This window comes from Marmota marmota, unplaced genomic scaffold (genome assembly GCF_001458135.2).
Source record: "Marmota marmota marmota unplaced genomic scaffold, marMar, whole genome shotgun sequence".
NCBI lineage: Eukaryota > Metazoa > Chordata > Mammalia > Rodentia > Sciuridae > Marmota > Marmota marmota.
In genome coordinates this window covers 15692985-15719308 of record NW_025999977.1, presented here as the reverse complement: position 1 = coordinate 15719308, position 26324 = coordinate 15692985, and the positions used below count along the sequence as shown (strand labels likewise).

At 33.9% G+C, this 26324-nt stretch overlaps 1 protein-coding gene across 2 annotated transcripts in view; it reads right to left on the bottom strand.

Annotated features, from left to right (window-relative positions):
• The window catches only part of Pnpt1 (polyribonucleotide nucleotidyltransferase 1), a 45530-nt gene that overhangs the window by 9246 nt on the left and 9960 nt on the right, over positions 1 to 26324 (bottom strand). For both annotated transcript variants that reach the window (XM_048804312.1, XM_015479654.2), the window contains 15 exons: positions 26183 to 26230; positions 25180 to 25293; positions 18461 to 18647; positions 17753 to 17804; positions 17335 to 17392; positions 15396 to 15492; positions 14841 to 14943; positions 10981 to 11051; positions 9273 to 9309; positions 6729 to 6795; positions 6530 to 6619; positions 5400 to 5453; positions 824 to 930; positions 314 to 385; positions 155 to 218 (listed from right to left, as the gene is read on the bottom strand). In XM_048804312.1, the coding sequence (XP_048660269.1) occupies positions 155 to 218; positions 314 to 385; positions 824 to 930; positions 5400 to 5453; positions 6530 to 6619; positions 6729 to 6795; positions 9273 to 9309; positions 10981 to 11051; positions 14841 to 14943; positions 15396 to 15492; positions 17335 to 17392; positions 17753 to 17804; positions 18461 to 18647; positions 25180 to 25293; positions 26183 to 26230 (1221 nt within the window). The remainder of the gene's footprint in view (positions 1 to 154; positions 219 to 313; positions 386 to 823; positions 931 to 5399; positions 5454 to 6529; positions 6620 to 6728; positions 6796 to 9272; positions 9310 to 10980; positions 11052 to 14840; positions 14944 to 15395; positions 15493 to 17334; positions 17393 to 17752; positions 17805 to 18460; positions 18648 to 25179; positions 25294 to 26182; positions 26231 to 26324) is intronic.

Below are 26324 nucleotides of genomic sequence, written 5' to 3'. Positions count from 1 at the left end.
TTACTCTTTATTTTGTGACAGGGTGTCACTAAGTTGTCAGCTGGGATTATAGGTGTGCACCATGATGTCTGGCTGAAATTCCATTTTTAAAAGGAAATATCTTATAATAAGTCTAATGAAAATTATTGTTCCAGTTGATGAGACACTGGCTTACCTGATGCTTGCTGAATGGCTTCCATTACAATTTTCATTGGTATTCCAGGTAATTTAATATCAGCCTAATATGGAAGGGCCAAAAATAAATGAATAAAAACACTGATTCATAACATTATTTAAATTTACAAAAATGAGACAAAGTACGTTTTAAAAATACCTGTAATGCAGTTATTCCCTTATTAGTACCAGCTATTTTGAAATCCATGTCTCCATTGTAATCTTCAATTCCCTTTACAAATTTAAGAAATTATGAAAAAATTTTAAACAAAAACAAAATTCACCCATAGTCACTGTACAAGAATTTTAAAACATAGCCTTAGAAGTAAACCATGTCCTCTAAGACTAAACATAAAGAAAAGTCTCCTATATTAACTGCTGCTTCCAATTTGTGGCTTTTTAAAGATACAAATATTTTCAACAGAAACATTATTTTTAGATCATGCCTTTCACAATAAATGTGTAAGAATTAATTTACAAATTATCCTAAAGCAAGTCATTATGGATACCTATCCTGTAATATATATTTTTAACATATCCTTTAAAATCCAAGGCAATATACAGAAGATAAAAGTAAGAATCACTTGACCTCTATTCTTTGAGAACCAGCATTCTTCTAAGCATATGCTATTTTTGAAGTATTTATATTTAAAACTGGGAATATACTTGCCAGAATATCTGTCAGCAAACGATAATCTTCTATTTCACCCTTCTCAGGATTGCTTTTGGTGACCAATCCTATTGCTACACCTGCAACAGCAGATGAAATTGGAACCCCTAGAAGTGAGAAAAGATAATTTTGTGTAATGTGTATATCAACCTAACACATATTTATTTATTCTGTTGACATTTATTTTAATGAAAGGGGATGATGTTTCCTAAATAGACAATCATGAGAGCTAAGTTGGAAAGGTCTTAACAGATCCTCTAACTACCTCATTTCTTATGGAAACTATAATAAAGTCCCTTAAAACAACTTTAAGAGGTAATCCTATATTTGGCATAAACCTTTATCAAAATTGCAAACTTTATAACTCAAATGACTCATTGCTTTTGGTGTCTTCTTTTTGTTGAAAAATAAGCATGTATTTGGTGTGTTCTACTAGCCTGAACCCCTCATTGGCACCATTAATAGAACCTCCCAGAAAATTTCTGTGCACAAGTATAAATTTAAACATAATTTTAAAAAAAGTTTTTTTGTAGTTGTAGATGAACAGAATGCCTTTATTTTCATGTGGTGCTAAGGATCAAACCCAGTGTCTCACACATGCTAGGCAAGTACTCTACCACTGCTACAGCCCCAGCCCTAAATTTTTATTTTCTTTACTCATGGGAGCAAGGTATAGGCATTTGTTACTCTGCACATACCCTTTTTTAATTAACAACTTATCTTGGATAATGATTCATTTCACTAACAAAGCTCTACTTTATTTCTTTGAATGACTGCATACTACTCATCATATATATTTTTTCCACATGTTCCATATATTTTTATAAGTCATAAACAGAAATAAAATTGCTGAATTAAAAGATATTTGTAGGGCTGGGGTTGTGGTTCAGTGGTAGAGTGATAATGGTCTTAAGGAGATAAGGTTGGACAGTGCCTTGCATGTGTGAGGCACTGGGTTCAACTCTCAGCACCACATACAAATAAATAAAATAAAGGTCCATCCACAAATAAAAAATATTTAAAAAAAAAGTATTTGTATTTTATACTTGCTATACTGTCACATTATGTATAAAAGGATACATGCTATCCTAAATTGTACCTAACTCTTGTTACACTTTTTGATCCCTGTCAACCTAAGGAGCAAAAATGGTTACTTATTTTTAAATTTGATTTGTTTTTAATAAGTGTGGTTGAACACATGCATGTTTGTAAGCCTACTTACATATCTTATTTTGAAGAATTGCCTGTTTATGGTCTTCAACCACTTTTTACATAGTAATCTTTTCCTGTTTTGTTTGTTCATTTTGTTTATAGTGACTTTTTTCTGGGTAGAATTTAAAAAATTTATGTAATCCTGGCTCCCGGATTTTGCTTAAAAAGGCATTCGTCTCTAAGATTTTGATAAAATCTTATTTCATTAAAAAAAAGTATGTTTTTATTACTTGTAACTTATTTTTAGCATAAAGGAATGTGATTAAAAAAACCTTAAAGGTACAAAAAGATGAAAAGATATTAGCAATTCAAAGAAATAATACAAATGTGTACAGGACACACAGGGAATAAATAATGAACTAGGGGGATGTGGCTCAAGCGGTAGCACGCTCGCCTGGCATGCGTGCAGCCTGGGTTCGATCCTCAGCACCACATACAAACAAAGATGTTGTGTCTGCCAAAAACTAAAAAATAAATATTAAAAATTCTCTCTGTCTCTCTCTCTCGCTCACACCTCTCTCTTTAAAAAAAAAAAAAATAATGAACTAGGTTGAAGGTAACTGACTCAGAGAAACTCTCATCTCATTTGGATGAGAAATGGAAGCTCCATAAAAACAAGGGCTATTTTATTAATAACCATGTCCCATCTGGTTTTAAAGACTGTGCAATGTTATGAAACAGTATAGTATGTTTCTAAGTGTACTAATGGTAGAGTGCTTGCCTAGCACAAGGCCTTGGGTTTTTCTACCTTAGTACCACCACAAAAAGGAAAGAAAAAAAATCTCCTGAAAGAAGATAATGGAGAACTTGAAATATTCTGAGTGTCATATTTTGAGTCTGCTTTTTAACTTTTTTTCTTTTGAGTAAGGCCAACTTAGATAATGGCCTTAAGGGGATAAGGTTGGACAATCTAGGAGGTGAAGGGACAGAAAATCTGGAAAGCCAGCAGGGAGACTGCTGCAAAAGAAGAAATGATGTGGACTTGAACTAATAGGTACTTCAGTAGTTAAGGGAAAGGATATTTTTCTTAAAATTTTGGAAGATATGGGCTGGGGATGTGGCTCAAGCGGTAGCGTGCTCGCCTGGCACGCGTGCGGCCCGGGTTCGATCCTCAGCACCACATACAAACAAAGATGTTGTGTCCGCCGAAAACTAAAAAATAAAAATTCTCTCTCTCTTAAAAAAAAAAAAATTTGGAAGATAAACAGATCTTTGTGACTTTGAGAGAATGTAAGAAATGAGAGAACTGTTGATTCTGGCATGAATGTCATCGTTGCTTTCTACCAAGATGAATACAAAAGGAAAACTATTTAAATTAGAGTGACTCAATTTTAAATGAATTAAAATATATATTATGCTGTGGGGGACGTTAGCTAGAGATGTCCAAGAGGCAGTTTATATGGATCCACGACTTGGCAAAGAGAGCTAGGTTGAAGGGGTAAATATTTAAGTCATAATCATTATAGTGGTAGTTAAAACACTGAATATAGGTGAGATTGCTTAGAATGTCATCCTGAAGTTTTTATCATTACATCACTGCCAGGATGGGTTTTTCTTTAGAACAAAAGATCTGAATTAAAGGTTAAACACAGGGATTCTATCACTGAGCTACATTCCCAGTCGTTTTTTAAATTTTATTTTTAGAAATGGTCTAAGTTGCCAAGGTTAGCCTCAAACTTGTGATCCCTATGCTTTAGCCTCCAGTGTAGCTGGGATTACAGATATATGCCACCATGCCCAGCATGATGTCTCTTATTTTATCTTTTGATTAATCTTTTTCAGAAGTTTTTCTGTTTTCCAATATAATATTTGGATGAGAAATGCAAGCTCCATAAAAGCAAGGGCTATTTTATTAATAAACCACGTCCCAAGAGCTTAGATCAGTGTTTGGCTCACAGCACACAGATTTGTTTAATGCATACATGAAGATGAAAACCAGTAGCAGAATATTACCACCTATCTTGTATATTACATTTTCCTTCAGTGAACACAACTAGAAAAAATTCCTTATGCATTTTTTCTTTTGTTTAGCCTGATTCAAGTTTTAATTTTTCTGAAATATTTCTATTATATATTCATACTATTTCATTTCACCTTTGGTTGTCTTCCTTTCCACCTTTCACATATATACTGTAAATGTGTGAAATTATTAGAGAATTCCTTTGTAGCCTCTTTAGGTTCCTTTCCTTTTTCTTCTTCTTTTTTCCCCCGGGTACTGGGAACTAAATTTAGGGCCTTGTGCATAGTAGGTGAGTACTCTACTGCTGAGCTTCATACATCCCCAGCCCCCCTTTCTTCTTAAATAACATCAGTGGTACCTATATGGTAGAAACTGATAACTAGTTTTGAGAGCATAACATGCCAACTTTTTCTCTTCTAGTATTTCAGACCCAGGACGAACCACTCACATTCTATCTTCCTAAAATTCTATGTACACTTTTGGAGTAGCACAATCTCAAAGGTTACATGTTGACTTTCTCTAAAGGGCCCTAATCCTTCTGTTACTAATCAAAAACTTCTCTGGTGGTTGGAATCAATTCTGGAGCTCTACTTTTTGGAAGGTAAGAAAATTCCCTGGGTCACTGTAATGGTCAATTGAATAGTCAGCTTGATTGGATTAAGAGATGCCGAGGATTAAAAGGCTCAACAGGGTGTCAATGAGGGTACGTCTAGGAATGATTGGCATTTGGGATAGCCAATTGAAATGGAGATCCTTCCTGAGCATGGGCAGCACCATCTAATAGGATGATGAGTTGGATGGAATAAAAGTTGGAAGAACAAGGAAGCAGCAGCAGACACAAGCTCCATTCTTCTTGAACAGGTTCTTGATTGATGCTGTAATTATCTGAGGATATCCGACTCTCACTTCTTCACTCTTCCGAAGCAGACTCTGCCAGTGATTCTCCAGAAGCCTTCTGTCTTGTACTAGGGTAGGGTAGCACTGTTGATCCCTCTTGTTCTGGGGCATTAGCCTCTTAGAATGTGCTGCTACTGGTTCTTCCAGCTCTCCAGCCTGTAGATGGCCATTGTGAACTATCCAGCTTCTGGTCCCATAAGCCAACCTAATAAGTCCCCTTTTTGTAATTATACTTCCTGTTGATTCGGCTCCTTTAGAGAACCTTGACTAATACAATCACTAAGACAAGTAATTCTCAGTGTACTGCTTTTATCTAAAAATAAGAATTCCAAAAAATATCTGGATATTTGAAGGATTACTTTTGCTACTATCTTACCTTTGGCCTGGCTTGGTAATCTATAATCTGACTTCAAGTCTTACTAAAATTCAGTTTTAAAGAAACCTTATATTTTATGCTAATCAAATTAAGTATAAAGTAATAGCAATTTTGAGACACAATTCTTTTACCTGCATCCATTAATGCCAAACTTCCACCACATGCAGATGCCATAGAAGATGACCCTATCAAAACAAAAGACTTGCTTTATAATATACTGATTTTTTTTTTTAAAAATGTAGAATATTGTTACATTAATGATATCTTTATTTCTTTTTCTCGTTTTTTTGGTACTGAGAATTGAACCTTGGAGGCACTCAACCAGTGAACCACATCCTCAGTCCTTCAAGACAGGGCCCTCACTAAGTTGCTAAGGCTAGCCTTGAACTATGACCCTCCTGCCTCAGCCTCTTGAGTTGCTGGAATTACAGGCATGTGTACTTCAATAATTTCTTTAAAAATATTCAATAGCCTTTTCATCCTACTTTTTTTTTTTTTTTGGTACCAGGAATTGATCCCAGGGACAGTTAATCTCTGAGCCACATCCCAGACCTTTAAAATTTTTTTTTTTCTTTTAAAATTGTGAGATAAGGTCTTGCTAAGTTACTTAGGGCCGCTCTAAGTTGCTAAGGCTGGCTTTGAACTCAGGATCCTCCTGGTTCAGCCTGATTACAGGCATGCACCATGGCACTCAGCTTCTTCCTACTTTTCAGAAGTGGTTAAAATCAAGTTCTTGGGCTGGGATTGTAGCTCAGTGGTAGAGCGCTTGCCTAGCATGTGTGAAGCACTGGGTTTGATTCTCAGTACCACATATAAATAAATAAAATAAAGGTCCATGGACAATTAAAATAAATTCCTAAGCCACCAACTACAGAGTTACATGGCCCAATATAGTAGGTGTTAGCCATGTGTGGCTACTTAGTGTTCCCTGTCTAATGAGTCACTGTATTTTTGCCCCTTTTCTTTCTAAGCTGGCCTTGTTCTATGTTTTGTCAAAAATGAACAAATGACCCATATTGGATTGATTATAACAGATACAAAAAGAAAAATACTTGTCTTACACTGATTTACAAAGAGTTCATTAGCTAAGAACAGAGACTCAAAACAAATAATAGGCTCAAGTTTATGATCAACCAAACACAGTTTTTCATGCAATAGGTTTGGGCCCTGTGGTAATAAACATCTTGTAACATTACTTTTGAAAAGTTAAGAATATAACAGGGAATCTGGTCTTTTCCACTAGGGAAAAAATAATACATACCGTTCGACTCTAAGACTTCAGATGTCACTCTTATGGTAAAAGGAAAATCTTTGGGAATAACAGGATACAAAGCTTTCTCAGCAAGAGCACCTAAGTTAGAATAAAAAACAGTAAGTAAAAAATATATTAAAAACAATAGGCAAAAGTGTACTAAAAAGTCTCTGTAAAAACACCATAAAAGTTTATAGATTATACTCACCATGCCCAAGCTCTCTTCTATTTATGCCAGTGACTTTGCCAATTTCATTAGTTGCATAAGGAGGAAACTTCAAAGAAAACATACATATATAACCAACATGGAAAGATGCCCAAGATACATTACCAAATGAATAAAACAAATTACAAAACAGTAAAATCCCAATTTTTTTAAAACAAAAGTAGGTTCATTTATGCCAGAACATGTTGGGTATAAATCTAAAATAAACTGCTAAAAGTAGCCATTTGTAGTGTGTAAAACTATGTTCTAGGAAGTGAATGATTATAGAGATAGACAACATAAATTTCCATACTGTTTAATACTAACAATAACAAAGTATCTTTTTGTAATAATAATAAAATATATATATTTAAGAAGTACACATCGAGGAAATAAATATCACTTTGATAAGGGTTTTATTTTACCCAGAGGTTATAAACTGTTTTGTTTTGATAGAAATGTTATCTGCAAGGTATACAAATTAGTTGATCATTTAAAAATTGAAGCTGCCCCATAAAAATCTGAAATTCCAATTTAACAAAAATTTTTAAAAGGATCAATAGGGAGGCTAAGGCAGGAGGATTCTAAGTTCAAGGCCAGCCTCAGCAACTAAAGGAGGCCCTAAGCAACTTACTGAGACTCTGTCTTAAAATAAAACAAACAGCAATAATTCAAGAATCGGATCAAACCCCTGGATCTAGCAGTCAATTTGCAGGAAATAGAGGAGAGAGAGGAATATGCTGACATATACCATGAGTGTGCAATCAACAATGCCCAGATCAAATGGCTTTGGACTTTAGTAGATAGATTGTAAAGAAAGTGATGGAGTAGAAATGCACAGATTAAAAGACTTAAAGAAATATCACATATAAGAAAAATTGACAAGTCTAAAGTATCTATGGATATACACTGAAAATGTAAAGAAATGGTTACTATGAAACTCAGGAGAAGGGGCTGGGGATGTGGCTCAAGCAGTAGCGCGCTCGCCTGGCATGCGTGCGGCCCAGGTTCGATCCTTAGCACCACATACAAACAAAGATGTGTCTGCCGAAAACTAAAAAATAAATATTAAAAAAAATTCTCTCTCTCTCTTTAAAAAAACAAAAAAAATAAAAAAATAAAACTTAGGAGGACAGTTGGTACTTTTAGGGGAAAATGGTTGTTGAGACTGGGATGAAAAACATGGGGAAGATTCAGAGGTGGCTGGTGATATATTCCCTGACTTGAGTGGTTGTTAAAAGGGTGTTTGCCTTGTAAAAACTCACTGTCATCTTCTGTTTTATATGGTTTACAGAGGGTCTTAAAAATGGAATAATATGGCAATAATAGCCCATTTCTTTTCTGGCTTCCCCTTTCATCCTGTTCCACAGTTAAAAACCAGAGATGCATTTTCCACAACTGTCCTTTCTAGATTATCACATGCTCACTAGTTAATGACAAAGGATGTGCTTTATTCAATTATAATTCTTCTCTGGCTTTCTGTAGCTTCTGGATATATCTAGAACAGTGTATTTTTAAGGGATTCAGACCAGTGATAATCTTCCGGTTCATTGCTATTTGCAGCAAATACTTTCTATATAATATATTCTGTATTTTTGTTACTGGGGATTGAACCCAGGGGTACTCCACCACTGAATTATATCCCCAGTCCTTCTTTATTTTATGACAAGGTCTCAGTAGAGCACAGTGGCACATGCCTATAATCTCAGCAACTCAGGAGGTTGAGACCCTGTAACAAAATAAAAAATAAAAAGGGTTGGGGATGTAGCTTAGTGGTAGAGCATCCCTGGGTTCAATTCCCAGTACCAAAAAAAAAAAGAAAAAAAAAAAGACAGGGTCTTGCTAAATTGCTGAGGCTGGCCTTGAATTTACAATCTTCCTATCTCAGCCTCCTGAGTTGCTGGGATTACATTTACGGGTCACTGTGCCCGGCTATAATATGTTCTCTATTGATTATAGCAGGTTTGCCTAAGGTGAAATATTGGGATTCTAGGCAGTCAACAGTGTTATCCAAAAGTGAAGTAACTTATTACTTTATACTAGCTTCCCATAGCATATACCTCAAGTAATAAAATCAAAGAATTATATTTTATATCTAGTCCCTTAGAATTAGTTGTAAAGATCAATCACAAACTTAATCATATATAATGACTTCATATAAAGAACAATGTTAATTACCTTAGATCATTTACTCATCAACTAAGTAAACATGAACATTTAAATGAGCTAATGGGATTGGGTGATTTTTTAAATCAAATTTGAAATGCTCCACTTTTGTTTGACACACGTTAGGTATAACTCTCTTACCTAAAACAGCACTGTCTAATAATATACTTTCACTTTTATGTATGACTCAGAATAAGAAGTTACTGTACTATCTTCTGTATGCAATAAAATAGCCCCTAAAGTAACTTAACAAATGTATGATAAAATGTTAATGGGATAATTTAGGTAGTAAAGATAAGAAAATTCACTGCAAAATTCTTTCAATGGTGCTGTATCCTAGAAATTTTCCACAATTAATGTTGGGGAAAAAATTCACCTTACCTCATAGTGTAGCATGAAATTTTTGTCTTTTATCCCACTATAAACAAAAAGCATAATATTAAAAACATTATAGGGATAAATTTATTTCATTAAATAAATTTCAATATATTTATTTCAATAGACAACTAAAAAAAAAAGATTTAAGAGCATCTGAAAAAAACCTGGATATTAATGAAAGTTGGTTGAAACAGAAAACATGAAGAATTAGATGAACGAGAGAGGATATATAAGTGTGTGTGTGTATAAAATATATACATATTTTTTTCTCCTTGTTTTGAGATAGGGTCTTGCTATGTTGTCCAGGTGGGTCGTGAACTTCCAGGGCTCAAGAGACCCTCCTGCCTCAGACTCCCAAGTATCTGAGAGATGTTATTTTTTTCCCTGTGACTTATGAATTAATTCTACAAGTACTCAGGAAAACGATTTTGCTTCAAATACCCTTAAATATTAGGTTTGAATAGTATGAAAGAAGACATATATTTTTAAACATTAGTAATAATTGAGAGAATATTAAATGTTATAAACACAATAGTTCAATCTCAGAATTATAATCTTTCTCTTCTTAGTCACCCTGTAAAATGAAAATTGGTAACTAAAATGATATAACACAACAACCAGAAGATCTGTCAGGCAAACACAAACATCTTTTCAGGGTTGGGAAAAAGAACTACTGTCAAAATATCTGGAAAAATGGTAAAAAAATAAGGATGAGAAGAAACAATTCCTGGAGGTAGGAAACTAGGTTTATTATGAATAGTCACATAGTAGGGTCAAAGAACAGATGATGCCCACTTTGCATAGAATAAGCAAAACACACTTATCTGTGTAGAAATCACTGGCCCATTTTACAAAAAAAAAAAAGGAAACCAAAGGCCAGATGGATGAGTGATGTGTGTTCCCTCATTTACACAATTATAGATGTAAGACTAGAATATATAGAAAAGAGAAAGGAGTCAAAAGTGAAAAAGTGCAGGGCAACCCAGTTTGGGCTCAAATATTTGATAAAATATAGACTAATTATTAGGATGAACATTCCAGCCTTATATATAATTTTTGTCAGATACAAAAAAAAAAAAAAAAAACCAACTAGAGTAACTCCTGAAATACTAGAGATTATCCTTGTTAGTAGGGCAGTAAGAAGAGGAAAGCAAGGAAGCAGGCTTTCCCTATTAGCCAATGAGGAAAGAAAGTAGTTCCAGGACTCTGAAGTGGTGGTGCTGTAGGGCTTGATCATCTAATAGTGACTGACGTGATTTTACTACTGATGTTTTAGAAACAGGAGGAGAGCCAGTATTTCTGAACACAAAATCACAATGTGGCTTGGATTACATTTTTCATTAACAGCCTCCAGATTATTCTCAGCAACTGGGACTTTTGCCAATTTATTTGTTCTCTAATTTAAAATAGAAAAACTAATCCATTCAAAATTACCTAGAAAATCGGTTGTGAGGAATGATTCTAGAGGCAGAGAATAATCTAAATGTATTCACATTAAATAATTAAATTTGTTCCAATTACGTGTTCAAAACCAATAATTTAGAAGAAAATACAACACATGCACACACAAATTCCTTGAAATTCTGACTTCAAAAACAGAATAAAGTACAGAGATACTGGTTAAAAAAGTAATAATGACTAATAATATAACACATGAGCTTTAATTCTTTATAGGAACATCACAAAATAACACTGGAAAAACATAACTTACTTTATTGCTGTTATAATTCGGTCTGATTTAATACTAGATTCTAATGAATCAAACGTAACAGTACAAAGCACCTAAAAAAGAAGGAAAAATTTCTTGGGCTTTAATGCACTAATGACAAAGATAAAAACAACAACAAAAATACACATTTTGTGTTTTGGGGGGGTCTTTGTGCATCCTCTACTGCTGAGCTACACCCTTAGCTCAAAAATAAAAGTGAAGAACCCAATTAACTTTTTCAAAAAAAGGTAATAAATACATTCTATACAATACTGGCCATGACACTTAATATAGTAAATACTTATTCATAACCTGTATATTCAAACTGTATGTAAAACTGAATAATCCAAAGGTCTAACATCATCATATAGACTACATATATAAAACACACAACTTAGGCATGTTAGGGAGGAAGAAGGAAGAAGAAAGAAGGAATATTTTAAAAAACTATGTACTAGTCCAAAGAAGCCTCAACAAAGGTGCAATCAATGAAACAGACTGCTTAAAAAAAAAAAAAAGTCAATCTTCTTTGGAGGAATATAACATAATTCAGAAATGCTACAATGCATCATTAACAGGTTCAGGATACATTCTAAAGAAACAGGAAACAAGGCCCAATCTCAAGACAAAAGATACAGAATGGAGACTGATTTTAGTTAAGATGTTAGATTAGCAGGGCAGGTGTAGGGCAGGTGTAAGGGTACATATCTATAATCCCAGCCTCTTAAGGAGGCAGAAGGATCACAAGTTCAGGGCTAGTGGAGGAAATTTAGTGAGACCCTGTCTCAAAAAATAAAAGGGGCTGGGGATGTAGCTCAGTGGTAAAGTGCCCCTGGGTTTCACCCCTAGTATCAAAAAACCAAAAAAACAAAACAACAACAATAACAACAACAAAAACAAAATACAAAAAACAACACCACCATCATCAACAACAAAACAGGAGACTGATAAAAGACTTTCAACAGCTCTAATAATTATACTGAAGGACATAAAGAATTAACAGAAGCTGGGCATGGTGGTACATGCCTGTAATCCCAGAGGCTTGGGAGGCTAAGGCAAGAGAATCAAACCTTCAAAGCGAGTCTCATCAACTTAGTAAGGCCCTAAGCAACTTAGCAAGACCCTGTCTCAAATTAAAAAATAAAAAAATAAATTAAAAAAAAATACAGGCTGGGGATGTGGCTTAGTGATTAAGTGCCTCTGGGTACAATCCCTGGTATAAAACAAAGCAAAACAAAACAAAAACCAAAAATTCTAGAACTGAAAAATGTATTACTTCATAATGGAAAGGAGATGAAAAGTCAATGAACATGAAGATAGATTAATAGAAATTGCCCAAGTGGCTAGGGGTGTAGCTAGTGGTAGAGCACTTGCCTCACATGTGCAAGACCCCGATTTCCATCCCTAGTAACACTACCACAAGAAAAAAAAAAAAGCCCAATTTGAAGAAGAAGGGGAAAAATACACATTCTCAGAGACCTATGGTATAATATCAAACAGACTATCATAGTGTATATGTAATCCCAGAAGGAGAGAAAAAGAGAATAAGGAATAAAAAATAGTAGTTCAAATATTTCAAGCTTGACAAAAAAAAAAAAAAAAGATAAAAAATTATGGATTCAAGCTTAAAATTCTAAGCAAGATAAATCCAAAGAAAATTTTGCATGGTCATACTGCTAAAAACCAAAGACAAAGAGCAAATCTTGAATGTGCCCATTTGAAAACAATAAATAACATGCAAGAAACAGGGATTTAAATGAGTTCTTTCTTTTTCGATACTGGGGATTTAGTCTACAGGTGCTTTACTACTGAATTACATAAGTTCAATCACATCATAATTAAACTAAACACAGATTGGATAAGTATCCAGTTAAAAGACAGACTATCAGAATAAATAACAAAAGAATGAATAATACTAGAGATACCTTAAAAATGTTATTAAAGAGCATAAAAGAAAACTTGAATTAAGACTGATTTGAATTGTAAAAAATGTCATTTCTCTTAGAATTAACAGGTTAAATTCAGTGCAATTCCAATAAAAAACCCAAGGACTTTTTTTTTCTTTTGAGAATGTGATATAATTCAAAATTCAAACGAAGGAACAAATCTGCTTGAATAGCTTAAGACAATTTTGAGGGAGGAGGAAGCAAAAACGGCAAGATTTGCTTAAGACATTTATATAAACTCCAAGACCACTATAATTAAAATAATTTGACACTGGCCCAGGAAATTCACAAAATAATAGAACAGAACATAGTTTAAAAGTTAATAGAAAAAAAAAAAAAAAAAGGAGACGCATAAATTTTGACTCTGAGGTAAAATATGATTCTTTTTTCTTTTTGCAGTACTAGCTATTGAACCCAGGGGTGCTTTACCACTGACCAGTAAGCTATATCTCCAGTCCTTTTTTAAAATTTTGAGGCAGGGTCTTACTAAGTTGCCTAGGCTGGCCTTGAACTTGTGATCCTCGTACTTGAGCCTCCCAAGTCACTGGGATTATAGGTAGGCACCACGGCTCCCAACAAGAAACGATTCTTTAATAAAACTTTAAAAATAGAAGTAATGAAAGTGAAAATGACAAAGATTAACTACATCAAAACTAAAAGTTTCAGGTTTTTTCTACATGTAGAGAAGGGTATCAAGCAAAATTAAAAAGCAAACAACAAAGAACATCTACATAAAGTTTGGTTTGTTACTAGAATAGATTAATGTTTAAAACACAAAAGAGATTACTGCAAAATAGAAGGTAAAATACAGGCCATATTAAAAATAGAAAAAAAAATTTGGTCAAAGGCCAAGGATAGGAAATTCACAAAACAGCACACCTGAAGCAAGGGCACCACATTTTACAACTCTAGGGACAGTGCACTTGAGGCGCACAGTCCCCCAGGGTATGGTTTACACAGTGACTATGTTCATTGGTTATATCGAAATTCTGAGTCTTACTAGTAAACAGGGAAATACAAATTAAAACATCATGATACTATTTTTTAATACCTTTCTGACTGGTAAAATTAGTTACTAATGTGAATAATTTTTAAGAAAGAGGTAGACCGCATAATACCATACACAGAACAATGGGTACATGTGTTGGTTTAAATAAATTAACTGCTGGCAAACTATGTGAAATACAAGGGAGTATCTATGTAAAGAAAAAGAATGGGGCTGAGGTGAAGGCTAATGGAGAAAACAAATGAGGGCCATGATCAGACCCCAAACAATAACATGCCATAAACTGAGGAGTATGAGTAACTCAATTTTGTGCACTTAAAATAAAAATATAATAAAAATACCTAATAATTTACAACATGTCAATTATAGTAACAAAAGCGGATCAGCAGTTGTATAGAGGAAACAGGAAGAAGGGATTAAAAACAGGCAAGAAACTTTTGGGTGTGATTGCTATGTTCATCATCTTGACTATGGCAATCTAAAAACTTAGGCAATCATACACTTAAAACATACATAATTTACAGGATAGAAATGATACCTCAAAAAACTCTTAAGTCGGGTACAGTGGCATACACATGGCCAGTAATCCCAGTAATCTGGCAGGCCGAGGCAGGAGGATTGCAAGTACATGACAGCTTTAGCAACTTAGTGATATCCTGTCTCAAAATAAAAAATAAAAAAGGCTGGGATATAGCTCAATGGTAAAGTGCCCCAGGGTTCAATTTTTAATATAGAAAACCAAACCAAACCAAACCAAAACAAAAAACCTGTTAAAATCATATTTTAAAAAATCCGACATTAATCTGAATAATATATTCCATATAATGAAAATTATAGCATCTATAAAATGTACTTCTAGATCTAATTAAACATTCCTAATTCAGCATGTAGTTTTTTAAAACATGTATTACCTGTGTTTGTCCCCTTTGAAATAATGCTGATCCATGAAGAGTTTTAAACATATCTACCTCACAACTTATATTCCTAAGTGAAGTCAAATCGCGTCCATCACACCTATAGTCATAAATAAAATAAGTAGTAAAGCTGTGTTGGAAGTCAGAAAAATCACATAACATTTCTTTATCTCTACCAAGAAGTTCAACTCCAGCTGCATATCATAAAACCCTGTGGATCTTTAAAAAACAATACAAATACCTGGGCTCCATCCTAAATCCCACTGAATCAAAACGTCTGGGGTTGTGGCCTATGTAACTGTTTTGTTAGTACTGTTACTGCACATCTGCAGGTAACTATGATGTTCAGGCAAGGCTGTGAAGCATGGCTGGACACACAAAGCCCAAGAGAGTCACATATCCACATATTCTTTCTTTGATACAATTTACACAATAACTATTATTCTTTACTTTCCACTTAAAAATCAGTTCCTTCCTTTGAGTAAACAGCCACTTTCAAGGTAACTTGCAGAAACAGTACATACTTCACTTCTATCAAGAGGGTATGTTTACCTTTTGTATTCATTCAAAATAATACTTCTGAAAACCTCCTTTGCAACAACATTGAAGGATTCTATTATTTCATATGGATCGACATCTGGAAATGTTTCTGGAGGAAAAAAAAAGAAAGAAATCAAAACAAAGGTTTTCTTTTCTGAAAGGCAGATTTCTCCAAAGTTCACAGAATCAAATCAATTACTAAGGGAGTAAGCCAAGGGGGTTAACTGAGTATTTGGTCCTCAGGCAAACAAAAGTAGATAAATCAAATGTTCTCAAGCAAGTGAGACTCACCAAATATTAATCCCTTAAACGTGTTGTGATTGGGAACTTAGTTAGCTTATATCATGTCACCTGATACACCGAGTCAACCATATTGTTAAAAGGTTTAACTGACAATATTAAGAGTAGGTCATCCCACTCTTTATTGCCTTGAGAACTTTTACTTAATCTTCTAATTAAGAAATAATTTTCTTTATATATTACAAATTCCAAACAACAAGTTTTTCAGTTAACTTTACCAAGTGCTTTCATATAGACACTTCACAAGTTGCTTTTTAAAAATGCCTTTAATCTTCATAACAATTTATGAGGTAAATTTATTATTATCCCTTTTTACAGAAGAAAAAGCTAAGGCTTGAGGAAGTAAACTGCCTGAGATAACACAGACATAACTATTACAGCTGTGACCTGAATATAGATCTGTCTGCCTCAATGGCTTATGCTTTTAAATATTGTTATTTTACTTCATTAATTTCCTTGTCTCTCCTTCCATCTCTTTTTTTAAAAAATATTTTTCTAGTTATAGTTGGGCACAATACCTTTATTTTATTTGTTTATTTTTATGTGGTGCTGAGGATCGAACCCAGCGCCTTGCAAGTGCTAGGAGAGCGCTCTACCGCTGAGCCACAACCCTAGCCCTCTCTCTTTTTTTGAGATGTTGCCCAGGCTGGGTTCAAACTCATGATTCTCTTGCCTCAGCCTTTCAAGTAGTTGGGATTATAGGTGTGCACTGCCATTTCTGGCTATACCAAATATTAGGTACTGTTCTCTCAAGTCTTTGATTTACTAAATAAATGTATAACTTTAAAGTAAACTGAACATAAGAAATGGCAATAAAAAAAGAGATAATATATTAAGTATCCTATCTCATCAGGCAAGAATAACTTTTAATATTATACTTCAATATGAATTTTTATGCTTTAACTGGGTTGAACATGGAAAGAATAAGTAACAAAATACTTACAATGTTATACTACCAATTCAGAAAATAATGACATATAATACAAAAAAAAAACTCATAAAACCTTTCTTTTTAAACAAGATAACATGAATTATACAGCTTTTCATTCTTAAAAACAAGATGAAATGTAGTGACAAAAGACTAAGTATTTCAGTGATTAATACAGATAATGGCATTAATATCATAGCTAATAGCAGAGTTTTAAAATAAGATAAACACTCTTGTGAGAGAATGTCAGTGAAAAAATTAACAAGAACTCTCACACTTCCTTTGTATTCAGTTTATATGAGATTGATTATGTGCCAGGTACAAATGTAAATGATTTACTCATTTAATCTTCATAGACCAGGTATTACTGGTACTGCAGTTTCACAGATCAAACAGGAATTTTAAAAGCTATATTTTAGGGTTTCAAATGACAGGACGCAATGCTATCCATTTTAGAGGAAAAATATGACACAGAAAAGATACAAACATTTCATGTTCAATATTTACTAGGTGCTTACTCTGTATTAATTGTTGTGTTAGCTATATTTATAGAAATTAGTTTAACCCTGTGATGTTTCATTATCACAAATTTACTTAAGATAAAACCAAGGAGCAATGAGAATAACTGACTTTTTCTGAGAAATTTTTACCAATGACTGAAAAAAAAAACCAAAACTATATTATTTCCTTCAATTTTTTTCCAATTGAAAAAACAGAATTCACCCTTTAGTTGTTCCTCTGTATCTAATCTTATCTTGTTAACAGCTTCATCTCTGGAAATCTAAAAGAAAGTTAAGGTTCAGTTATTATATAAAACATGATAACATTTAACATTTCTATTTTTATATTGTAAGGGTACTCATATTTTTCTAATGACAATATTCTTTAAGAGATTAGATCTTGTCATTGATTTTTAAGAAATACTATTTGTTTTTCATTCAAATGTATTTGCAGACTTCCCTAAAAGTTGTATTAATTAATAATAGAAGAATGGAGAAGCAGACAGGTAAGCTTTTACTCAAGACTTTTGGCTGGAGATTTTTAATAAAAATAGGATAACAATTCATAAACAAAACTACATGAGTTATGACAAAAAATAATACTGGAACAATTGTACAAGACAAACTTCAGGTATACCTACTTTATCATGTTCATAATTTGTAAAAACTGCATAGAGTTTCTCCATGGCAAGTCTTTTTAAAATAGAAAATAAATGTTAGCATAATAATATTTGAAACAAGAGTTAATTTCTATTATTAGTGAAACAAATACTTAGTAAACTACAAATTATTTATAAACATTTCATTAAGAATTAAAAATATGGACATACTATTGTTTATCACTGCTAATCTGTCTACTACTTATGATATGGGAACACAAATATCTTTACCTTTCAAGGCAAATCACTTATACATGTACTATGCTCCCCCTGCTTTGTCTTTAATTTTTTAATTAATTCCACCTGAGACTTATTCATGTGTGCCAGGCACTGTTCTAAATACTAGGCAAATAGTAGTAGTTTATACGTGATTTCTTTTTGAGAAATTCAACAATTTCCTAGATATTCAAATATCTATGCTTATTCTCTTTTTCCTGTCTGGGCAGAGAGAGATACAGGAATTTTGTATATCTTGATCAAGAAGTGTCTCTCCCACATTTAAGATTTCTCCTGGAAGAGCATGGGTTTTTCCTGTTTTAGACATTGGACAGGAATTTAGAGGATCAATATCTAAATCAGAAAAGTGTTATTTCTGAAGTAATGTATGGGTAGTGCTTCCATGCAAATTTTTTCCTTAAAGGAAATTAAATCTGGTGACAATCTGATATTTTGTGGTACAGATGTTCTTACTTATGAACATATTTCACAATCTCTTGTGAAGGGGTAAATATCTTCTGAGGTGTCCTCTTGGTAACACCAATTTCTTTCACCAACTGCTGGATGCCCTGAATTATTTGTTGGGTGTGTTTCACTCCCACTTTGATAGCATGGCAAAAGTCTTGCTGTAAAATGTTCTCTGCAGAGGCTTCCAACATGACTAAGAAAAACAAAAACAAAAGATGATAATTGTCATTGAAATGTTTATCAATACAGCATTTCAAGTACCATGATGTGACAAATAATACAGATCAATTTCATTCTGTGGTGATATATACACTTTAAAAAATTTCTTTCCTTAGAGTCAACCTACTTCCAAAATATGTACAATAGATGAATAAAGAAGTCTTGACATTTAAGTTTATATTCTCCTAAAATTTAATGAGGAATTTCCTATCCAAACCGAAACAGAAGCTGGGCATGGTGGTACACATCTGTAATCCCAGTGACTCAGGAGGCTGAGGCAGGAGCTTTACAAGTTCAAAGCCAGCCTCCACAAGTTATTAAGGCCCTGAGCAATTTAGTAAGACCCTATCTCAAAGTAAAAATTAAAAAGAGCTGGGAATGTGGCTCAGTGTTGAATCCCCATTACCAGAGGGGATTCAATCCCCATTACCAGGGGGAAAAAAGAAAAAGAAAATAAAAAACTTAGTAACTTTAGTATTAGCTTTATTAACAAAACTCAATCTTTCAAAGTATACAATAGCATTTACTTTTAATGTACATTTTTAAGTTAAATTTAAAAACATATAACATACTAGGTAACCAATAAATGTTTACCGTTTAACAATTATCTGAAGTGACCTCCTACTTAATTCTGACTCCTCACATTGTCTAATTCTTCCACAGGTGGGAAAATGAATGGGCTTCTACCATGTTATGATGTATTTAAATTTGCCATTCAGCCCTGGCTTTGCATTCTGAAAAGCTAAACAGCCTCCTGGCTAATAGTGTTATCAATTCTGGTGGCTTTCAACTTGTATAAAGTCAAAGATCATGAAAATGCATAGACATATCTCATATATTTAACCACATCATGTTATCATTAAGATTTATTATCCAAATCATTGCTTTTAAGATATTAAAAAAATATTTATGTACTTTCTTTCTTTTTTTGAGGGGGGGGGAGATACCAAGGATTGAAGTCAGGGGCACTCAACCACTGAGCCACATCCCAGCCCTATTTTATATTTTATTTAGAGACAGGGTCTCACTGAGTTGCTTAGGGCCTTGCTAAGCTGCTGAGGCTGGCTTTGAACTAGAGATCCTCCTGCCTGAACCTCCCAAGCTGCTGGGATTACAGGTGTGCACCATAGCACCTGGCAAAATCTTTATGTACTTTCTATATAGGAATTTCATCAGTTAATTCAAGTAGAATCCCGTGAAAAGATCAAACATTTGTGTTATCAGAGTCATGGAAGAATAGGAAGGAGGTAAGGCCTTTCAAAAAAGCACTGGAAAAAAAAAAATGGCTGAAAACTCCCCAACTCTGGCATTCATAAACCTAGAGATTTAAGAAGCCGAATAATGGGGCTGGGGATGTGGCTCAAGTGGTAGCACACTCGCCTGGCATGCGTGCGGCCCGGGTTCGATCCTCAGCACCACATACAAACAAAGATGTTGTGTCTGCCGAAAACTAAAAAATAAATATTAAAATTCTCTCTCTCTCAAAAAAAAAAAAAAAAAAGAATGCAAACCCAAGAAAGGTAGACAGTGATATCGCAAACTTCTATACATGAAAACAATTCAACTAGCAGATCATCATCAGAAACCATGGAGGCCAGAAGGAAGTAGTTCACATTTTACAGGTGCTGAAAGAAAAGAATTGGCAACCCAGAATCATATACCCAGTGAAAATATTTAGGAGTTGAGTTTTGGGAAGAGGGGAAATTAAGATTCTCAAAAAAAACGAGAACCAAGAAAATTTGGTGCCAGCAGACCTACCCTAAGAAAATAGTAATAATGTTGTGTCCATCTACACCTAAAAAATAAATATTAAAAAAAAGAAAGAAGAAAAAGAACATGGCAAACAAAAATAAGGATAAATAAAATAGGCTTTCTTGAGTTTTCTAAATCATGTTTGGTGGTTTAAGCAAAAGCAAAACTAGTAACACTGACTGATGTAGTGTTCTGAATGTAGAGGAACATTAAAACAATTGTATTACAAGTCAGGGAGGGCCAGATAGGGAAAGATTTCAATTCTTCACTCCAGGCATGAAACAGCTTCCTCTGATGTCATGATAGTGAGATGGTCACACCTTTTTCTCATCTGTACTTCTAAAACATCCTCTCATTTTCATAGAATTTAATTGGAGATAGAAAAAATATAATGCATTCAATATATTTTTTCCACTTATTGATTTTTTATTTTATTTTTTTGCATTCAATATATTTAAGTTCTATCTCAATAAATTTATTTAAAAATAAAATTTGCAAAGGAAAATACTCATCAAATAAATTTTGTTTTCACTAATTAAGCCTTAAAGCAATTCCTTTTTGACTTCCCTGTACTATCTTTTTGTTTTTCCATTTTTTTATTGGTGCATTATAGTTGTTTATATTAATGGGATTTATGGTTACATATTTGTAACCATATGGTACATATTTGTACACGCACACAAAATAACAATACATTTTGGCCAATATTCCTCCCCAGCACTTCCCTCCTCTCTCCCTTCCTCCCACCCCCTGGTCCCTTTCCTTTAACTGATCTCTCTTTGATTTATAGGAGATCCACTCCCACCTTTGTTTTCTTTTCCTCTCTAGATTCTGCTTGAGCAAAAACATACAACCCTTAACCTTATTTTGCTTAACATGATTGTCTCTGGTTCCAGAGTTTTCCTGCAAATGCCAAAATTTCATTTTTCTTTATGGCTGAATAAAACTCTATTGTGTATATATACCATATTTTCTTTTCCCATTCATCTGTTGATGGATACCTAGGCTGGGTCCATAATTTGGCTACTGTGAATTGTGCTGCTATGAACATTGGGTATGCATGTTTCACTGCCATAAGATGACTTTAATTCTTCATGATAAATACTGAGAAGTGGTATAACTGGGTCATAATATGGTGGGGTGGTTTAATGCCTAGTCTTCTAAGGAGCTTCCACACTGGTTGCCATAGTGATTGTATTAATTTAGAATTCCACCAACAGTGTAAAGTGTTCTTTTTTCTCCAGATCCTGTCTAGCATTTTAACTGTTTGTATGCTTGATGACTGTTATTCTGACTGGTAAGAGATGAAATTTCAGCATAGTTTTGATTTGTATTTCCCTAATTGCTAATGCTATTGAACATTTTTTCATGTATTTGTTGGCCATTTTGAGAAGGTTCTGTTTAATTCATTCACCCATTTATTAATTGGGTTATTTGACTTTTTGGTATAGTTTTTTGAGGTGTTTAGATTATATAATCTAGATATTAATCCTCTGTTGAAGGAGTACCTAGCAAATATTTTCTCTCATTCTGTGGGTTCTATCTTCACAATCCTAATTGTTTCCTTTGCTGTACAGAAGCTTTTTAATTTGATGCCATCCCATTTATTAGCTCTTGGCATTATTTCCTGAGCTTTAGGGGTCCAAAGCAATTCCTTTTAAAAAATGCTTTAAAGGACAATTTCTGATAGTTCTGGATCCACAGACCTGTGCTGTTCAACATGGTAACTACTAGTCACATATGGCTATTTGCACTTAATTTAACTAAAATTATACAAAATAAAAAATTTGTTTGCCCACTCTAGCCACCTTGCAACTACTCATTAGCTATCTGCTCAGATAGGAAATATTTCCTTCACTGCAGACTATTCTACTGAACATTGTCACAAATAAAAAAAAATTAAATTAAAAACTTTGTTAAAATGATTATTTTAAGCCATTAACTATTTTTAGTAACTGAAGATGAAGGAATTGTAGGATTAACTAAAGTTATGAATTTGAGACACAGAATCTAAAAACATGGTGTTGGTATACTTTTTCCTGAGTTATATCCTATCACACACAGAATGATAAGTAATATCAAATGTACCAGTTTAAAAACAAGCACCCAAAAGGTACTGTGCAGAAAATTGGTTAAAGATTTGGACTACTACATATTTTAGTACTGATATGGTAGCAATTACTATTATTTGTATCCCAGAAGTTTCATGATGGCGGTATTAATCATAATGCATGAAAAGGGGGTCAAAATACATATCTGGTATACTTTACAAAAGCAAAAAGCTGGCTGAATATCTTTATGGAAATAGTGTGTGAAAGTCAAAAAATGTAGGTTGGTAATTCTTGAAGCTAGTTACAGGTTGGTTCTGAATTATCCTCGGCCTCTCCTAATTATTTAAAACTACCCTCTGAGGTTCACTTAGCCTCTAGAGTCTCATTCTTCCATCTAGGGAGCAAAAGGTGAGAACAGCTAGCTCAAAGGCTGCTTATGGTGTTTCCACAGCACACCATAGATGCCACAAAGATCCTTTGTTCTTCCTCCAAGGTTTACTAAAATTAGAGTGGATCAACTCTAATATAGATTGGGATTATAATAACAATTAGAAACAGGTTTTTTTTTTTAATCTTAATGACAATAGCAGGTATTAATTTTATTATGCTTATTAGAAACACTACTTGTCATTTTGCAAACCTTGACTTCTGTCTTCAACTATCCTGTAAAGTAACTGGATCAATTTACTAACTGAAAGTAAATGAAAAACACAACTTTAAAGAAAAAAATTCAGATGCAGATCAAGCGAACTTTAAACAGTTAACAAGTACTTTCATGGAGGCTCTTTTCAAGATGCTCATTTATAATGTAGGGATCATCTGTTACTCATGGCTTTCCTAAATTTTGGAATACTCTCTTTACATTAGTATAGTTCCTGGTGGTATAAATCCCACTCTCTGAAGTTAAAATTAAAAAAACATGTCCTTGCCTTTTCTGCAATCAATGATGTGCCACAGTTATGCCCAATGAGATGTAAAAGAAACTGCTGGGTGGGGATGTCTGGGAAAACACCTTATAAGGCAGGGTGACTCAGTCAGCGGTCACATGGCTTTCTGCTATTCCACTCTTTGATCTTCCTCCTGCCTATAGACAGATTAAGTTGGCAAGAGCTCTGGCAGTAAGATTGTTAAGTATGAAGATGAGGCCACACCTTGAAGGTAGCAGAGCAGAAAGTCAGAAGGAGACTGGATTTCTTAAGACAACATGGAGCCACCATCACTGTCTTGGACTCACCAACTCTAAATTTCTTTTACCTGAGAGAAAAATAAATTTCCATCTTGTTTAAGCCTTGTTATTTGGTTTAACAACACAAGCTAATAATGTGGATAGCATACAATTCCTATGTGTTTTGTCTATCATACAGTGCCTACTTCTACTTCATTACTGACCAACATAACAGTAGCTAGAAATGAGGTGTTTCACGCATTTATACAAAAAAGTACTAAAAATTTAGTAGTTTATGTTTCATCAAAATGTTGCCACATCAGAGGCTGGGCGCAGTGGTACATGGCTGTAATCCCAGAAGTTTGGGTGGCTGAGAAAGGAGGATCTTGAGTTCAAAGCCAGTTTCAGCAACTTCGAGGTGCTAAGCAACTCAGTGAGACCCTGTCTCTAAATAAAATACAAAATAGGGCTAGGGATACGGCTCAGTGGCTGAGTGCCCCTGAGTTCAATCCGGAGTACCCCCCCAAAAAAAGTAGCCACATCAGAAGATGCAATGTCAAAAAGTCCAGAGACATCAAAAGTTCTATAGCAGAATAAATGGATAAGGTTTCTAATTTGTTCAAAGTCAAATGATTATAGTGGTAAAGGAAGATTTCAAACCCAAGTCATTCTAACTGCTAAAGTCTATTCTCCTTCCATAGACTAGAACAAGGCCAAAATTTTCATTCATGCAATTAATGACATTTTTATTACAGGAAATAAGTGAAAGTGACTCATTGTTAGTGTATTTCTTCTACTTTATTACTGGTTTTCCATTTACTAGATGTCCTTAGAGGACATCAAGGAAGCTTTACGATGGCTGAATTGTTTAAATGAAAATATTTAAACCAATAAACAATAATTTGTTACCAGATTTAAAACTTCTATTTTTAGGTTAAGCTATCAGTTTAAAAATAATTTAGTCTAAAAATAATTACTGAAATTATCTGGCTAAAGATTTTTGTATATTTTAACTGCATAACATTCTGTAATTTTAAGTATTATGTGATAAGAAGTAAAGGCTCTGCTAAAATATGACAGACATAAAACAAAAATCTTCACTGTTACTGAAAATACACATGCAAGAGTGCCGCAGTCCGGCTGAGCAGAATAAATGGGAGGTGACAAGCAACTTGAAGGTTGAAGCGGGAACTGCTTTATTGTAGGGAAAACTCAGCAGGAACTGAGCGGGAACTCAAGGTAGCGGGCACCCAAGGTGGCAGGAGCCGCCTTATTGCAAAACAGCAGAGGTATATATACCTAACTGGTTACACACAGCTTGACTCAATTAGCATCATCCAGTTATAGCAATCGGCCAATAAGGAATCCCTACCATCTTAATGGCTTGGTGGCGTTGCCTTACAAACCTCCTGGCAAACTGCCAGGCGCCATCTTGACTTGATTTGCGGTCCCCAACACAAGAGAGTTTAAAAACATTTCTTAAGAATCAAGAACTTATGAGTAAAATCTAGAACAAATGTGGTACTTAAACTACTTACCAATCTGACTTTTAGGTGCTCCAGCAACCACTAAATTTAAAGTACTTGAAGACATTTCTTTTCTTGTTGGATTAACAATACATTCCCCATCAATCATTCCTATTCGTACTGCCCCTAAAATATATTAAAATATTGGTAATTGTTTCAAGGCATTATTCCAGTGATGGCTTCAATCCTTTTTGTGACCACAGAACAAAATTCCTCTTTTTCTCATGGTACTAAAAGCCCACAGAACATCCTACCCTACCCCACCTTCTAGATCCAGTGAGTTGTTCAAGTATATCATTTCTTCTACACATTTTCAGTTATGCTGAATGCTCTTCTGGTCTACAATGTACTCTCTCCAAAAAAGATGTTTACATCTGATCCTACTGAGGTTCAACCTCCATGCTGGCTACTTTAAGAAGCCCTCCTTGATAAATCAAAACCACAAAACTAAACCTGACCTTCCCTATCATTTTCTAAGCACCTCAGCTATGTCTTTAACACAATAATGCAAATAATTATCTGTCTCTCTCACTTAAGCTAACAGCAAAAACAGTTTCTTTTGTCTTTGTGTTGCTAGTCTGTCTTTGTTTCTTCAGTGCTTAGCTCACTAGCTTGTATTTAGGATACTTGATAATCATTTATTTGATGAATAATTTTTATATTTATGATTACAACTTATAAGAGCTATCCGTTACAAACATTTGTTTGTTTTCTCCTGAAAGACTGTGTGCTCTGATAATTTTCAAGTGCAAATCAAGAAAAAGTTCTTTTATAAAAAGAGGCCACTAAAAAGTGAATATATCTAGGAACATTAAATCTAAATGGAGCATCTTCACACATTGCTATTAAAAGCAGGCAAGGATCAGAATGTCTCAAAGACCTGCAAGGACTCTTGGATTATCAACCCCATAAGAAGTAATAAATCAGAGTCAATAAATCTATAGCCTTGCTAAAACATGCTTACCACTATTAGAACAACATAAATACAGATTTTTATTTTCATAGCCTAACTTACCAACAGGTCCATTCCAAGGAATATCTGATAATGAGAGGGCTACAGAAGCTTTAAAAAAAAAAAAAAAAAAAAAAAGGAAAAAATAAGAGCTGAAATTAAAATATTTCATTATTTTTCAAAAATCAACAGTGATCCTTTTAAT